Source organism: Megachile rotundata, chromosome 1 (genome assembly GCF_050947335.1).
Source record: "Megachile rotundata isolate GNS110a chromosome 1, iyMegRotu1, whole genome shotgun sequence".
NCBI lineage: Eukaryota > Metazoa > Arthropoda > Insecta > Hymenoptera > Megachilidae > Megachile > Megachile rotundata.
In genome coordinates this window covers 15,990,206-16,008,600 of record NC_134983.1, presented here as the reverse complement: position 1 = coordinate 16,008,600, position 18,395 = coordinate 15,990,206, and the positions used below count along the sequence as shown (strand labels likewise).

The 18,395-nt window shown below is 36.2% G+C and overlaps 1 protein-coding gene and 1 long non-coding RNA gene across 8 annotated transcripts in view; both read left to right on the top strand.

Annotated features, from left to right (window-relative positions):
- The first annotated feature begins 6,401 nt into the window (after nucleotides 1–6,401).
- Nucleotides 6,402–18,395, top strand: part of LOC100876384 (uncharacterized) — a 365,375-nt gene continuing 353,381 nt past the window's right edge. For 5 of the 7 annotated variants that reach the window (XR_001097441.2, XM_076535030.1, XM_012297792.2 and 2 more), the window contains exons 1-2: nucleotides 6,402–6,546; nucleotides 10,034–10,291. Coding sequence is in view for 6 of the 7 variants with exons in the window: in XM_076535030.1 (XP_076391145.1) it covers nucleotides 10,251–10,291 (41 nt within the window). In the remaining variant the exon portion in view is untranslated. Of the gene's footprint in view, nucleotides 6,547–9,905; nucleotides 10,292–18,395 lie in introns of all 7 variants that reach the window. The other 2 variants (XM_012297803.2, XM_012297798.2) reach the window with 2 other exon arrangements.
- LOC143265082 (uncharacterized) overlaps nucleotides 12,197–18,395 on the top strand; it is a 55,786-nt gene continuing 49,587 nt past the window's right edge. The window contains exon 1 of the long non-coding RNA XR_013039237.1: nucleotides 12,197–14,240. This is a non-coding gene — a long non-coding RNA (uncharacterized LOC143265082). The remainder of the gene's footprint in view (nucleotides 14,241–18,395) is intronic.

Here is an 18,395-nt window from a genome sequence, read left to right as displayed (position 1 = left end):
GATCGTGAAATCTGGAGAAACCAGTCACACGGTCGTTAATATTTCCAAACATCTCCACCTGCAGCTTTCTTTCGTCCTCGCAGGTGAACTTCACCCTGACCCTAATCACGCATTATATTCGAGGCAACTGCAGTGGCGTAACTAGGATTTTTTTTTGGAGCAGACTTGGTATTTTACTGTTACTTTAGATGTTATGAGCACTTGTTGGAAATTTGGGAATTTTAGAATTTGAGGATTTTGGGAGTTGGGAATTTGGGAATTTCGGGACTGTATAGTATGGGGTTTGTGAAATTTAGGGATTGTGAAATTTAGAGGTTGTGAAATTTGGGGATTGTGAAATTGGAGGGTTGTGAAATTTGGGAATTGTGGAATTTGGAGTTGTGAATTTTGGGGTTGTGGAATTTGGGAAGTGTGGAATTTGGAATTGTGAAATTTGGGGATTATGGAATTTGGAATTGTGAAATTGGGGGATTATGGAATGTGGGGTTGTGGAATTTGGGAAGTGTGGAATTTGGGGTTGAGAAATTTGGGAATTGTGGAATTTGGAGTTGTGAAATTTGGGGATTATCGAATTTGGGGTTGTGGAATTTGGGAAGTGTGGAATTTGGGGTTGAGAAATTTGGGAATTGTGGAATTTGGAATTTTGAAATTTGGGGATTATCGAATTTAGGGTTGTGGAATTTGGGAAGTGTGGAATTTGGAATTGTGAAATTTGAGGATTATGGAATTTGGGGTTGTGGAATTTGGAGTTGTGGAATTTGGAAAGTGTGGAAATTAGAGTTGTGAAATTTGGGGATTATGGAATTTGGGAAGTGTGGAATTAGGGAAGCGTGGAATTTGGAGTTGTGAAGTTTTAGGTTGTGGAATTTGAGGATCTGGTACTTCAAGATTTTAGAAATTTAGAAGCTTAGATTATTGAAAATTTCGTCAATTAATTGTATAATTTGAGAATTTTGCAAGTAGACAATTTAGAAATTAACGAAACTATAAACTGCAAGATTTTGGATTTTGCTAATTCACAAATGAGGTATAATTCAATTTGTAGACTTCACTCGCTAATTCAAACATCTGCAATTTTGAGCACTTCCAAGTTTCCAACACGAGTTGTACAAGATACTCTACATCCTCGTAGTCCACCCCCGTAGTTACGTCAATGGACAGCAGCCAAATTAGCTTCTCTAATAGTTTTCCTAAACCGGATTTATCTATAGGTGAGGTCTTTCATGCTACCGCATCTATTTGAATTATGTGCATCTATTACACATAACAATAATAAAAAATTCGGTCAAATTCAATACTTTCTGATTTATGAAGTGAATACGTAGCAACTAAATTTGTACAAAACTTGCTGCTATTCACAAATTAACTAATAAATGAAGTCCGCATGTAACTATACATACATTAACTTATACATCACATGTATTATTATTCACAATAGTATATTCACTTGTTCGTACTCTTTGAGAAATCCTATCGAGAGCTGGTGCAACGATCGTATTTCTCATCGGTGCAGTTTCGCGCTGGTTCTTCGTATTCGGCACAGCTGAGCCGACTTCGGCGGTGCTCGGCCACAATCGCAGGCGATGCATCGATTTTTCCTTCATCCACTGCTACTGCAGCTACGGTGCATCGCCTTTGCATCGTGGTTACGTTCACACTCGCCACCTCCCCTTCTGGAATAAGAACCTTAACACTTAACGGATGGCTTGTTTTTTCTCTGTCTTTCCCGATTCTCCGCCATTTTTTAAGAGAACCAAATAAACACGCTTGGTTTTAAAACACTGCAGTTTTACTAAATCAACTCTGGTTTTGTTAGAAATGAAGTTATTTATTCACGTTCTTTATAGAATATTTCTTTATAGTTTTATTTAAGAAAAATTAATTTTTGATGACTGTAATTTTTTTTTGTGAAAGTTGTTTTAAATACTAAGTAAGGTGAACAAGATTTAAAGAATATGTGAGTAAGTCATGAATATGTCAGCAATGTTAATGTCGTTGTTAATGTACGAGATTATACAACAGTGGATAAAATTATTAGTTTACTTCATTTTTAGTTGAAAGAGTACTGTGAGAATGGTGTTTCAATTTTCACATCCGCAGTGAATTATTGCCTGTTTATAAAGTATGCTATTGTACATTGAATAAAAGTATAAGTTAAAAAGTACTATTTATATAGTAACTAGTTACAAGAATTATGTTCTAATATTCAGTTGTTTGAATCATAATTAAATGAAACAATTTAAGTGCTTAACTTTAACAACATATTTCTATAATTATCAAGAAACAAACTGACAAAACTGTGACAAATGTTCAATCTGTGTTTGCGGTATTAGATATCTTTCTGAGCAAAATTTTTATTAAGTAAAATAGAAAATTTAAATCTGATTCACGAGCCCAAATTTTCTTCCAAAAGCTGATTCACGTAAGACTGATCTAACTTCAACAAAATATTCCTATAATTGTAAGAATATTATTAGTGTTTGTAATATTAAATATCCTTCTCAGAAAATATCCATTAAAAAAGAATAAAAAATGTAGACCCGATTCATGTGCCAAATTGGCGTCCAAAATCCTCACAAATTCTTACAAATTATCCGGGATCCACCAATACACTCAGCAGGAAATGGCGAAAACTCGATGCAATTGTATATTGAACATTGTGGAAAGTTTGCTACGAGCCTTGTTATTTCGCGAATCGGATATACGTTTCGGCGATGGCGTTTCCGTACTTTCTTCCCGATATCTGGGACGTGATTCGACTTTCTTTGCCTTGCCAGATTAAAGAGGAGGCTGTGCGAAATGAACGCTTCATTATCGGAGATTAGATTCGCCAAGTTTCTAAATTGTATGCGTGATTCACGGCGATGTAAAAGTGGAAACTAATTATAACAAAACTGTTATAAGTACATAAAACTTCCTTTATCTTTACTGGTATAGCGTATAATCATTGTTGAGGATTTTGCAATTTTAGAATTTGGGAGTTTTGGTATTTGGAGACTTGGGAATTTGGGGATTGTGAAATTTGGGGGTTGTGGAATTTGGGAATTGTGGAATTTGGGGGTTGTAAAATTTAGGGATTGTGGAATTTGGGAATTGTGGAATTTGGGGATTATGGAATTTGGGGATTGTGGAATTTGGGGATTGTGGAATTTGGGGATTGTGGAATTTGGGGATTGTGGAATTTGGGGTTTTTGGAATTTGGGGATTGTGGAATTTGGGGATTGTGAAATTTAGGGATTGTGGAATTTGGGAATTGTGGAATTTGGGGATTGTGAAATTTGGGGGTTGTGGAATTTGGAAATTGTGGAATTTGGGGGTTGTAAAATTTAGGGAATGTGGAATTTAAGGATTATGGAATTTGGGGATTGTGGAATTTGGGAATTGTGGAATTCGAGGATTATGGAATTTGGGGATTGTGAAATTTGGGGATTGTGGAATTTGGTGGGTGTGAAATTTGGGGTTCTGAAATTTGGGAACTGTGGAATTTGGACAATGTGGAAATTTGGGAAATATAGGAATTTAGGGAATATTGGGATTTGAAAAAGTAGAGATCTACACAAACACTAATCTAGCAATCTAAAGATCTAGAAATTTACAGAATTGTGAGTGCACACAATAAAAATGAATAGCTCCACAAAACAATATTAAAACAAAACAAAATTCTGCCATTCACAACAATAAACAATATTGAAACAAAAAATCTTCTATTCTCTATAAATCTCCTCCTTGTCCACCACAATTGTTTAAAAATCTTCCTTCGTTAATTTGTATTTATAAAGATCTCTTTTTGCCGAAACCTTTTCGTTGTAAATAACAATGCTAACTTTTTGCAACGGACAGTAGATGCACTTTGCGGGGATGCACTTTCGAATTGTTTCAAAGCATGACAATTCAATTATTGTTTTTCGTATTATATTCAATGAGGCTCGTAGGATTTCCATTGAAATTCGTTCTGTCGAAAGAACGACGAAAAAGTGGCGCTGGTCGTTATCTGCATTGAAACGTACACACGAAACGGAGCTTTGAAAGGAAGCAGTATCTTTTGTTTATTGTACGGCCATTGTGCTGATTCTTAGCGCAGACAGATAACGCGCAATTGCGATGTGCATATTTTCGTCCGGGTAAATAGAACAGGATATACGTATTACGGTTTCGTTAAAAATAGGTGAGAGGTTTTGAGACATTTAATGTTCAATAGTCTTCATTTTATGAGAATTCATTTATCTTCCACTTATCTTATTTTACGGTGTGATCACGTTAAAATTGTTTGAAAATTTAGAATATTTAATGAGAGGAAAAAGCAAAGGGAGATTTAGAAGTTTGCAGCTTGAACAAATTTCTGATTCTAAAATCTTTAAGTCCACAAATTCTTTAATAGCTTCTTTGTTGGATTACATGTTTAAGAAAAACCAATCGACTCATCAGTGACTGATAAACAAAAGCATTTATAGTATAAATAATTCTGTATCTATGTAATAGATATACAGGGTGTCTCAGAATTAGTGTAAGCCCCTGAAATGAGAGGTAGCTGACGTGATTCTGAATAACATTTCCCTTTGCAAAAATGGGGTTTGAAGCTTCGTTTTTGAATTATTAAAGAAAAACACGGACCAATCAGAGCGCGAGGATTACGCATGCGCAGACGCGAGAGCGGCAGCTTCAATCCTAGTGGCTGGGCGCGCGTAATCCTCGCGCTCTGATTTGTCCGTGTTTTTCCTCAATAATTCAAAAACGGAATTACACACCCCATTTTTGCAGAGGGAAATCTTATTCAGAATAGCATCAGCTACCCACCATTTCAGGGACCTACACTAATTATGAGACACTCTGTACTTCTATAAATTTAATTGAGCCCAGTTTTTATTTAAATAAGTTCTGTGTTTATTAATTAATTTTCATCTTCCTCTTCCAGTGAGATCAGTAAAGAAACATTTTAAATTTAATCAATTCACAGCGTAACAAATTATTTCTTAACCCCTTTTCCAACAATCTTCAATTCTTAAAACTCTCGACTCTAAGAGTTTCGTAATTTCAAAATTTTTAAATTAGCGTGCTACCAGTATTTTATAACCCTATTACTAACCACTATAATTAAAGCTCCCCGTAATTTCGTGACGCGATTCCCTAAAAATAGAAAGAAAATCAGGGCAACCTTTTATCGTTGTACAGGAAAAATAAAATATTCTCGAGGGATGTAGAAATGTCAGAGGATGTTCTAATAATTATCCCGTTAATTTTTCGCCGGGACGTTCGATGTGCAGCATCGATAATACATTTTATAATCCGGATTAAATATTATCGATTAACGTCGTATTTCAGCGATAATTTTATTGGTTATTTCTAACTTTTTTTTTGAAGAATTTCAGCGACACGAGTACGAATTAATCATTTCGTAATAAGATCGGAGAACACGAGGATTATGTAACATTAGTCGAGCTCATCCACTCTTATGTTTCGGGCTTTTTGTACCCGGGTTACAGGATGTACGCGCAATCCCACAGCTTAGGAGACTGCTTGATTCATTTCAGTTCATAAAATACTCCTGGTTTACGATCTTTTATTTGCTTGTAAAATATCGCGATAGTAATGGTACCAGATATACTTTAATCTTGCATGCAATTTAAGAATTTTATCAATTTTATGTTTCCTACTCTTATATTTTAATCCAATGTATAGTCAACGATTGACACCAAAATAACATAACATGAAATGACATAACATTTCAACTTTCTTTGTCATTTTTAATATTGTATCTGATACATCAGACAAATAGTGCAAGTTAACATTCAATTACCAAACCGATCAAATAACCGTTCCACAAGATCCTTATTATAAATTACACAATTTGTGATTCTGATATCTGCATTGACCTCCATCAACATGAAGAATTAATGTATATACTAATTTATGTTTTGTTTATTCATTTTTTCACCTAATTTTTCGTCTCAAATTAAGTACACATACGCCAGTAGGTTTGCTGTCAACCCTTTGCTTTGCAACTCAAAAGTAATTTGACTGCTGAACAGCAACTTTAAAATTTATTAGTTAAAAAGTTAAACGAATTCTTTCGAGGTTATTTCTATACTAATAAAATATACACGTATCATATTATAGAATCAGTTAAAAAATGCTTATTTCAAATTATTGTATCAGATAAAATGGTGACTGTCTCGAACATATGTAACTATATGTAACTCACTGATCATTAGCTTGTGACCCATCCGTGTCTCATTTTCGTATCTAATTAAATTGATATCATTAAAGTAAGCACGGGCGCTCCGTATCCGCGGTACCTTGAGCCGCGTGGAAGGGGAAGCCTGTAGTGTTTGTGCGAGGGTGGGGGAAACGAGGAGTCGGGAAGGAGTACCGCGTGTCTGCCATCTCTGTCTTCAGTTCGAGTTCGGCGCGCAGCCGGTTCGCGTCTGTGTGTTCCGCGCGCGACTTCCGCCTGATCAACGCTCGTTTCTTCGTCGCAACTCGCATCGGTTCGTCGTTGACTCGGAGTGTTTTTCGCGTTGACTTGCCGTAAACGTGGTCAGATAAAACGTAGGTAACCAGCACCGATTCGTAGCGTCGTACGCGGTTTCCGATCGTGTGGTCTTTAGGGAAAAAAATTGGAGTCATTTCAGTGATAGTTCACACGCGACTCGCGATGATTCATTGAACGTTGAAAAAGAGTGAGATGTTTGTTTTGTTAACGCTTGCACGCGGACAGACAGCTACCTTGTCTTCCCCAGGCTTCAGCGCCTGTTTTCAAAGATATCAAACGTAAATATTGCGACGCAGATTCTTCTGAAATATCGATCGGTCGACGCGAGTTGGCGATCGATCGCCCCTACGTACGCGTAGGCACGCACTTTTCTGGAGCGCGATTATGTTCGCGCGTTTTTTTTCCATTCACGGTTTCTGTTGCGAATGTCTGTTAGATTAATTGTCCATTGTCCGGGATAAATTATTGGATTTTGTTATTTATTGTCGAAAATGAACGATGTGACAGCGTTTAACTCCATTCTGTGTCAACTTTGGACATAAATTATTTCAACTCTCGAGCAATGAAATATTTAGTAGAAATATCAGTACTGAATTATTTTCTTCCTCCAGTGTTGATAAAAGGGTTGAGGACCTAAGGGGTGCAACTTCGACTTTGACAACTGCTTATAACATTGTTTTAATTTGGCAATGTGGATACATTCTGTAATATGAAAATATATATAATACAGTTAACGAGTCGATCAATTTTATCTTTGGTGAATTTTTCAAGTCTGGCCTTGACCTGCGCCAAGGTGCACAAGGCTATTCGTTAACTGTAAGATCATATGTACTTTAAGATCACATTTATCCATTTGTTCTTCAATTAATAAAATATGAAAAACAGTGACGACATCAATAGATAACACTATTCTTGCTCCTCGTCATAACACCTTCATCCCCCACTAAAAGTTGGGTGTCAAAATAAATAAATCAAATTTGCATGAAACGTGCACCAAAGAAGTTTACTTATACGCCACATCGAAGCTGTCAAAAACGAAGTTGTACTTCTGCTAGTCCTGAATTATTGACGTAACCTCATAAGCGGAGCAAAATGTTTATTTCGTAGTTCATCGAAAACGAGCAATGTGACACGGTTAAGCATCGCTTCAGTGTCAACTCCGTACATAAATTATTTGAACGATTCGCGGTATCGATGTCCCGATAACGTTCCAGATCGTTGATAATGATGAAATAGAATGTAACTTCAAGAGCGTATAGAAGTTTCTTTTAAAGCGTCGAGTTAATTATTGGCTTCGTTATCGCAATTTGTAATTTATTATTTCGGAAGGAGGGTTATTAATCAGAGGACCTAGAGAACGTTCTCGCCGACAACATTGGCAGCTAATTAATCAGCGACAGACGTATCTCGTGTACGTACACGTCCGCAGCGATGACTATCGTTGTGTGAGAAATTATTCGACGGAGAAATTGTTATAAGTCTTCGCGGATGGATCAGCGGCAATTAGTCGATTCCTCATATCGAGTTATTTATTCTCTGTCCATTTAGAGCGTAATCGCTAAAGACCACACGCGTTAAATGATTATATTAGGGATGATTATATTAGGGACTTTACTGCGAAGTTGAGGACGTGTCGATAGCATTTTGTGGTGTTTTCTGGTTTATAAGTGAAATGGCGATGTGAAAATGGCCGTGCTATGGTCGTGATCAAATGTTTTATTTTATTGAAGAAATTCAATTTTATTGAAGAGATATTAAAGCTGTGTATTTAGAATTTTGATGGTTTATGCGTACTTTTAATCTTGCTGAGAAAATAGATTAAGAATTGTTACGTTACAGAGCTTCAAAAAAAAGATTGTGCAATGTCTCTTAGCAAAATATATCATACTAGAGATGTTCTTTAAAAACAGATAAATCATTTATATAATTATTAATAGAGTAATAGAATAATATAATAGAATATATTATTAATGAAAATTTAATGTATAAACCATTCAAGAACCATTCATAACAGAATATCACTATATTTAGAATTACAACATTATTAAGAAGTGCAGTGATTACTTACAAGAATCCAACAACTTCTTTTTCCAATTATTCGATTTTATTAATTTTTAGATAGACGGTATTCTACCATAAATTCGTACTAGTATCATTTTATTGAAACCGTCTTGTAACATTTAACTAGTTGATAAGATAGTAAAGTGGAACTTCTCAAACTTTCGCAAGCCACGACATACTTTCGAAAATGGTAATTTTTCGCAACACACTTATTATCTTTCTAAAGTTCTAAATTTCTTTATTCAAAATTACTTCAGAGTTCTGGAATTCTTTTTAGCTCTCAGAGTTCAAAAATTATTTCCAAGCCTCAAAGATTTCAGTAAAGTAATATTTAAAGCTCTGTTATATAAAAATTTTACTGTTATGATACAACTTTTAGAATTTAAAAATTTCAATATCCTAAAGATCGAAAGTGTCACACTTTCAAAATAGTAAAATTTTAAATTCAAAGTTGTAAAATTGTGAGGTTAGAAGTTTCAGTGTTCAAGAACTCTAAAATTCTCAAATATGAAAGTCTTCAAATTTCAAAGCAGTACTGGAATGTTAAAATTCAAAAATATTAATACTTAAAAATTCCAAAGCTCACTCACTCTGAAATCTTCAAATTCCAAAGTTCTAAAATCTTGAAATTCTAATATCTCAACATTCCAAACTTCAAAAACTTTAAAATTGTTAAATTCTCAAGTTAAAAAATTCCAAAGTTCCAACATCCTAAAATTTCAAAAATTCCAAAGTTCCAATAGCCTAAAATCTCCAAAATTCCAAAGTTCCAACATTCTAAAATTTCAAAAATTCCAAAGTTCTAATATACTAAAATTTCAAATATTCCAAAGTTCCAACATCCCAAAATTTAAAAAACTCCAAAGTTCCAATATCCTAAAATTTCCATAATTCCAAGCTTTCGACCTCCAAAATTCTAAAAATTGAAATTCGAAAATAACCCCATAACTCGTTCGAAATCACACTTCTGAGCGATGCTTTTTATATTTTGTGGTATCAATCATTGACCCCCAACGTCCGTGTGAATTAACCTCGTCCTCCCGCGCCACAGGTCGAAAACATACACGATTCGCATAGTTACGTATACAGATAACAGAGGAGAAATGTCACTGACTCAGTGTTTGATTTTAACGTTCATTTTTATCCTCCTGAAGTTAACATGTCAGTGCTATCGACACGTTTCGTTCGTAAACGGGTTACTATAGCAGGACGTTCACCTGCATTGACGTGCAAACATCTTATTATGTATATCGCAGAACTATAGTCTGCTATAGAAACTTATCTTCCGAGAATGTGTTTCGTGCAATAATTGATAACGAAACATCGGTAATTCACTTGTACGTTTTATCTCTAGAAAGAAGAAACGATAATAGTCTGTTGTATCTCATTAATCGTAGACACTTCAAGAAATTTATCGATAGTATTCGATAAAGCGACGTTACGAACGGGGCTCGAGTTAATTGTTTTCCGTTCACGTGGTAGAGAAATTTTTTGCGGGTGATTAGAGGATAATAACGGTGTATAAGAGGGAACAGCGTGGAGGATCATGGTGTGACTCGAGTGATTAAACAGATCTTTCGGAAAGATCGACAAGGTTGACCAGTGGTTGTGTGGTGATTGGTTTTGGTGGTGGTGCTTGATACGCTCCTGGGAGTCGGAAGCTCGTTGGCACTTGGGCCTCGTTTTCGTCGGTTTACTCATGCTGGGAGTTTTGAAGCGGCGTTGGAAGCCATCGAAAAGGTGAATACACTTTGCTCTTCTAATACACTGCGCTGGCGACTGGGATTAAGAATAACGCGGACAATTCAGCAATTGCTGAAATAACTGAAATTTCAGTTCCAAGTTGTGCTTTATAGACTTATACTATTTCAGTATTACTCTATTCATTTTTTCAGTAAAATTGTCTTTGAATATTTACACCGTCAATGACTGATAATGTAATATAAGTCTGCAACACCACATTACCGTATCTTTATAATACAATTACTTTGATTCTGTTATTTTATTCTTGTTAATTCATTCTGTTATATTGTATCATTTATTTATTGTCATTCATTTTTACAATTTGAGTAACAGGGAGTAAATGAACATTTGATACGTAGTTTATACTACACCCTGACAAGTTTCTCTAATACGTAGTTCAAAGCTTGAAAATTTTAAGCACCATACAAATATGTCACTATACAACAAAGTGATAGTCTAGATTTCAATTAAAGCGTAACTAAACAGTTTCCTACGCAAGGTTTCCTGCACCACTTTATCTTATCAGTGCAGTTAGAATTGAAATAACGAAATAAGGATGATATATTAAATGTACAGTTAGACTTGTAACATTTAAAATGAATCATTTAGTGTATCTGGCTCTCGAGTTACAATTATTTTTATCGCAGTTCTGCTTACATGTAGATAACGGGTAAATGCTGAGTAGTTATAACCCCGATAAATGAATACAGTTCTTTTATTAAATTTCAGTAATAACACGGTGTTACCTTGATGCATTACAGCTCACCGGCGTAAAGATAAAGTAACGTTATGTGACACGTTAATTACAAGTTAACTGGGCAGAATTACGGAACGTGAGCCGAGGGCAATATCCTCGTGCGATAATTAAACTCCTTACGAAAATATTGACCATTTATTGGTAATTTAAGGGAACCGTGTTATTACTTTCCGAGATTCGTTTTGGGTTCATGTAATCCGAAATAAAAATTACGTATGCTCTTAATTATGGACTCGCGTTATATTGCCGTTTGGAGAGATTGTAGAGGATAGTTCTTGGGAATAATTTATTGGAATGGAGATTATTTTGATGTTATATTGGGTTTTGTAAATTGTGGTGATGTACTGAATGGTGCAGTGTGTGGCGGTATATAGGGCGGCGATATAATGTGAGACAAATACCACGCGTCGTGATACAATGTGTACTGAATATAGGACGTGGAGAATACAACGTGTCGCGATGCAATGCGTGGAAATTCAACGCGTACCAAATGCAATATATGGAGAGTACAAGGCGTGGAAATTCAACGCGGACCAAATGCAATATATGAAGAGTACAACGCGTGGTGATATAACGCGTACGAATACAATGCGTAGAAAATACAACGCGTGGTGATACGGTGCGTACCAAATACAATATGTGGAGAATACAACGCGTAGCGATATAACGCGTGGAAATTCAACGCGTACTAAATGCAATATATGGAGAATGTAACACGTGGCCATACAACGCGTGGTGATACAACGCGTGCGAATACAATTCGTAGAAAATACAACGCGTGGTATACGACGCGTACCAAATACAATGCGTGGAGAATACAACGCGTGGCGATACAATGCGTAGAAATTCAACGCGTACAAAATGCAATATATGGAGATTACAATGAGTGGCCATGCAACGCGTGGTGATATAACGCGTACGAATACAATGCGTAGAAAATACAACGCGTGGAAATTCAACGCGTACTAAATGCAATATATGGAGAGTACAACGCGTGGCCATATAACGCGTGGTGATACAATGCGTGCGAATACAATTCGTAGAAAACACAACGCATGGTATACGACGCGTACCAAATACAATGCGTGGAGAATACAACGCGTACGAATACAATGCGTAGAAAATACAACGCGTGGTGCTACGACGCGTACCAAATGCAATACGTGGAGAATACAACGCATGGCGATTTAACACATGGCAATATAACACGTGGTGAACGCAATTCATCCAAAAATAACGCATAGTTCTACTATTAAAAATTTAGATTATTTTTTAAAATCATCACAAGTCATCATAAAAAACGTCATCATCACATACTTGCAAATTCATACAATAGCGGCAATATAACGGGAGTTTGTCATATTATTGGAATATTCAGCACTACCTATGCAAAATGAACCTGCTCACCTACTTTCATAGAATTTCTTATACCCAAGAATCAAATTATGCAACATTCGCTAAAATATACCATGTTCCAAGTGTCATAAAGTGAAAACGATATGTGAAGTGCACGACAAGATACCCGTACGCCGTGTAATCGGCTTATAATCATATTTTAACGCGAATGTCGATATTCGTGGTAAGAAGAAATTTGCTACGTTGTTATTTATCACTGTACTGAAACTAGTCACAATGGAACAATAGAACAATAGGATAACCCGACTTTAACGAGCAGCAACGTTGTAGTATAACGGAGTTGCAATGAGAATAAATTATGAACGTTGCATCCGTTTTGACGGAAAGATAAAGAAAGTTGCCTGGAGATAGTATCTGGTGCTATGGGTTATTCAAAATTTCTGTTTTACAAATGTCATTTGTAGGTGTCAAGTGAATTTGTTCTATTGCGTTGCATATGTTACTAAATATAGAGTAATATCCCACCATAGCGAAGTTCCGATCGAAGTTTCCATTCATGTTCTAGTTCTCTGATAGCTTCAGACCCAAGAATACTTCAAAATTCTTGATTCATGCAAATCTTGATTGTCATGAAAGTTTTAATTGTCTCAGACCTAGCTAAGTAAACCAAAATCTCTGATTGTTTTAAACTTGATCTCAAATCCAACGGAGTACTCCAAAACCCTTGATTAAGGCAGATCTCGATTGTCCTAAAAACCTTGTTTGCCACAGACCTAGCGGAGTATCTCAAAAGTCCTGATTCAGCGGGGTGCTCCAAAATTCTCATTGCCCAAAACCCAGTAGAGTACCTTAAGAAAACTCTGATCGCCCCAGATCCAACGGAGTACCCTAAAACCCTTGATTAACGGAGATCTCGATTGTCCTAGAACTCCTGATTGCCATAGACTTAGTGGAGAACCTTGAAAAACCCCTGATCACTTCAGATCCAGTAGAGTGCCCCAAAAACCTTGGTCGTGGAAAACCTGGTGGAGTTCTCCAAAAATCCCCAAACCCAGTGGAGTGTCCCAAAACTCCTGATTGCCCTAGTAGAGTATCCCACAAACACATGATCGCCTCGAATCCAGTAGAATACCTCAAAAATCCTTAATCCCCCAAAAGTCCAACTGAGTGACCCAGAACAATACTACTCCAAAAGGCAGTACACCTACACTAACCCTACCCTTCCCTAATTTTTTGTGTCGCCCCTGGTACCCCTTGAATCTACTACTCGCGACCGCCAAACATCATATGTGGTTTCATTTTGTCGTTCATATGTGTAGACAGATCATTGTCCCTCATAACCAAACTAAACTGTAAATATCGATTCGTCCCTGGATTCTGCAAATTTTATCGTCACATCTGACTTCAGAGTCGTCCCGTTTGAAATCTGGTTATTCGAGAGGATCGGTTATGGCATCGAGAGTAAACATACCTGCTTTTTGATTTTATATTTGCACGAGGATTGCTTCGGGGTAAACGCAGCTTCAACGTACAGGATGTTCGAGAGATTCGTTCAAACGGCAGATAAATTAAACGGCGAAAGGAAATTTTATCCTTTGTGAGATAGTTACTTCAAGATTGTTTTTAAACTTGTTTAAGATTGTTTTAAACAGAGTAAAATTTTGACAGTAATTTTTTAGAGTAAGGTGATACAGTTTAGGTCTACGGAAACGTGTCAGATATGTAGGTTGTCCAATTAAATGCGTCGTAACTGTTCCAAATCCAGCGTTGAACTAATTGGCATGATCGATACGGGAGTTTCTCAATAAATAATTGTCCTGCCGTTTGTTCTGGGTAATTAAATCGTTCGTATTTCGTTGAAAGTTCGCGATCGGATACACAATGCTTTGTATGATTAGTGTAATTAATCGAACGCGATTCACTGCAAAATTGTGTACTACTGTTTCGTTCCATTTTGCCAATTAAATCTTTCATTAATGGAGTTTCATTGACTAATTAGAGGTAATCGGAGAATAATACGGAAATATTGTAATTATGATATTTGATTGGAGATAGATGCAGTTTTTCGAACAATAGCATGTATATTTTCTTATGATGTGTGATGACGTTAAATATGTGTGTATATGTACATATGTATGTGTTAATAGCAAGCATATCTCGAGATTCTTAGATTCTTAGATTTCTAGATCCCTAGGTCTCTAGATTACTAGATCATTATTTAGATCTCTACATCTCAAAATCCCAATATTGCACAAATTCCTATATTCTTCAAATTCACACATTACTCAAGTTCTCACATTGCCCAAATGTCTATATACCCCAAATCCTTATATAAACTTCTTTCAGATGTCTATATGAAACCTTTACATTCATTAAATACCTTTATCGATTTTGTAGCATGCAGTTAATTTTGACTTTTTGAGAAATTACAAACAGTGCGAATGAATAATGCCAATGCTGCTGCATGGTCAATTAGAATATTAGATTAGCACGGAATGCAGTCGAGTAAGTGTATAATGTAATTGTAACCCTCTAAATAATACCGTGACCGCCGTAATGTGTGTGGACGACTGCAACGAAGATGATTACGTTTAGTTCGCTGCATAACTTTGCATGACAATGTTTACACCGGTTAATCTAAACGAATTATCATAACACCTGCTGCGGCCACGTCGATTAATTTTCATTAGATCATACGTTGACAGAATCAACCATGACGCGATTACTGTTAGTGAATTTACGTACTTTCGATATATATTTGTATTGTCTAAATTCTCAAATCTCAAATCTCTAAACTCCCACATCATTAAATCCCCAAATCCTTAAGTCTCTAAATTCCTAAATCCCCAAGTCTCTAAATACCCAAATCCTCAGACTCCCAAAAATTCAAACTCTCAAATCCTCAAGTCTTTAAATACCCAAATCCTCAGATTCCCACAAAATCAAACTCCCAAATCCTCAAGTCTCTAAATACCCAAATCCTCAGATTCCCAAAAACTCAAACTCCCAAATTCTCAAGTCTTTAAATCTCCAAATCCTCAGAGTCCCAAAAACTCAAACCCCCAAATCCCTAAATCCCCAAATCTCCAAATCTCCAAATCCCCAAGTCCTCAGATTTCCAAAATCCCTAAATCCCTAAATCCCCAAATCCGTAAATCCTTAAATCCCTAAATCCCCAAACCCTCAAATCCCTAAATTCCCAAATCCACAGACTCCCAAAAACTCAAACCCCCAAATCTAAAATCCCCCAAAACTTGAACCCTCAACTTTCTACACCCAAAACTTCCTAAAGTCACCAACTATTAAGTCCCCAAAAATCCCCAATTGAAAATCCCCAATTTTGTCCCTCCATCATCATATTTCCCCAAGAGAAGGTAGATTTGCAAGAACAAACCGAGTCTTTGACGCATGCTCAGAACTCCTACTCGAAACGAACAGTTTCTACGCTTGTTCCCTCTCGAATACGACCACTCGACATAGGTACACGTATTTATTTGCTTTCAAACACGTTGCCCGCCTTCGTTCGCCTTGTATCCTGCTACTAAAATCGACTTGGAGGGTCCCTAGCATTGGCGTAATTGGGTTCTTTGTCTAGGGTGCGTCAGGTCTCTTAGCCTCGAGTATCTAGCTTCACACTTTGATCGCGCCTCATCCATATTTCAATGACATATGAATTCACACTTGATCTAGTCACCTAATTTATGAACGACGTTCTTTATTACCTATCGATAAATAAGACTGACTATAGGTAGCGAAAGTAGACAAATATTTACCTGTATTTGGAGGGAAATAATTTAATTTGTGGTTGTTTAGCTTTTGCACTTGGATGAGGGCTCTAGGATGACATTTTAAATGATGGATATTTTAAGCTGGAAAGTTAGTAATTTGCAGTAAAATTGGTTCGGTGAAAATAAAGTTACTATTGTTTTGGATTTTTGATTAATTTAATGTAGACTCGTAATGTTCATTGTAATTTCACTCATCATTGTAATTTCGTGGAATGTTGAAGCTGGCAATGTATTGGATTGTTCATAATTTTTCATGGATCTTCATGAGAACAATATTAATAAAGTTCATCCTGAATTGCTTATACGTGTTCTTATTGAAGTAATGAAATTTTAAGAGTTAACGAATGTCTTTTTACTGTCCCAATAATTTTTTCATTAGTTACGCCAATGGTATCGAGTGTGTTTCATGGTGCAACCGTGGCAACAATGTGAACCTTACACTTCCTTGCCACAATCAATTCCCGTTTCCTGCAAATCGTTGTTTAACCCCTTGTTATACTACACGTAACACTTGTATAGATTCAAATATATGTCACACTTGTTCTATGAATAGTAACATACTTAAATAGTAATTTATTCTTGTTTCTTCATTATGAAAACCGATAAAGTCCAGTTTATGACAGGACAAATTTACAACTGTTTCATGCTGCAATAATGAGTAATGAACACGATTTAACACTTCAAGTGATAATATATTTAATGTAATATTGTAAATAATTTTAACAAAAGTTTCACTTCACACAGTACCCTGCAAATTTATTTTTATTAAATATTATTCTATTAAACTTCGAGTCATACTTTCAATCTTACACTCCAACTCAAAATCAAAAGAATCCTTTCACATTTCAAATTTTCCATCTGACAGTCTTTGAGTAAAGAAAATTAAATAAATTCTTATCGAAATTATTCACGAATTTATCGCGCCTTCACCGTCGCGTATCACGATGGCAACACCTCGTACATTAAGAATTGTTATCTTGCTCGAGATAAATACGTTTCGCATAAAATCACTCGTAGAGGAGATACGAGATAATTTATTCAATTGCAGATTAAACAGATCAAGTTTCATTAACCAGATCGATTTGATATCAGATTTCCTGTCTGGTTTCGCCAACTAACGGTATTAAGAGTTAAGCTCGTGTTAGGTCAAAATGCTAATTACCGTCTCTTCGCTGAGAAAAAAATGGCTACGATGCGTTTGAAATGCAAACGTGGCTGAAAATTACTTCGTTAAGGAATTTCGCCGCAGGAAGTGCTTCGAGATGCACACGCTACAGTTAAACGTTAAAAAAGAATAACCTTCTGCCTACAAAGGCAGGAAAATCATTGTACAGTGAAATCTCGATCAATCGGTTTTAATTTCGTTAAAAAATGTTTTCGTTCATTGTCCTCCGTATTTGCATTTGAATTTGCAATTCAATTTACCGAATAATTCATAATGCTTTTGTAAATATTCTATTTTATGCACATCAAGATTGCATCGTTTATTTGTCCTGTTTTTAATCATACTTTGTAATCAGATTGGGTGCTTTCTCGAGCAGCGTTAATCGGGGAAATTATTTTCATTTTAAATTTTAAGTATGTTTAATTAAATGGACTTTAGCTTGTTATGAAGTTGGGAGATTTTATTTTTTATTGGGGAAATGTCAGGTTGGAGAGTTGGGGAGATGAAGAGTTGGAGAGTTAGGGAATTGGGGAGTTGGAGAGTTGGGGAGTTGGGGATTTGGAGAGTTGGATATTTGGAGAGTTGGATATTTGGAGAGTTGGATATTTGGAGAGTTGGATATTTGGAGAGTTGGAGATTTGGAGAGTTGGATATTTGGAGAGTTGGGGATTTGGAGAATTGGGGATTTGGAGAGTTGGGGATTTGGAGAGTTGGGAATTTGGAGAGTTGGAGATTTGGAGAGTTGGATATTTGGGGAGTTGGAGATTTAGAGAGTTGGATATTTGGAGAGTTGGAGATTAGGAGAGTTGGATATTTGGAGAGTTGGGGATTTGGAGAGTTGGATACTTGGAGAGTTGGATACTTGGGGAGTTGGATATTTGGAGAGTTGGGGATTTGGAGAGTTGGGGATTGGGAGAGTTGGGGATTTGGAGAGTTGGAGATTTGGAGAGTTGGGGATTTGGAGAGTTGGAGATTAGGAGAGTTGGATACTTGGAGAGTTGAATATTTTGAGAGTTGGATATTTGGAGAGTTGGG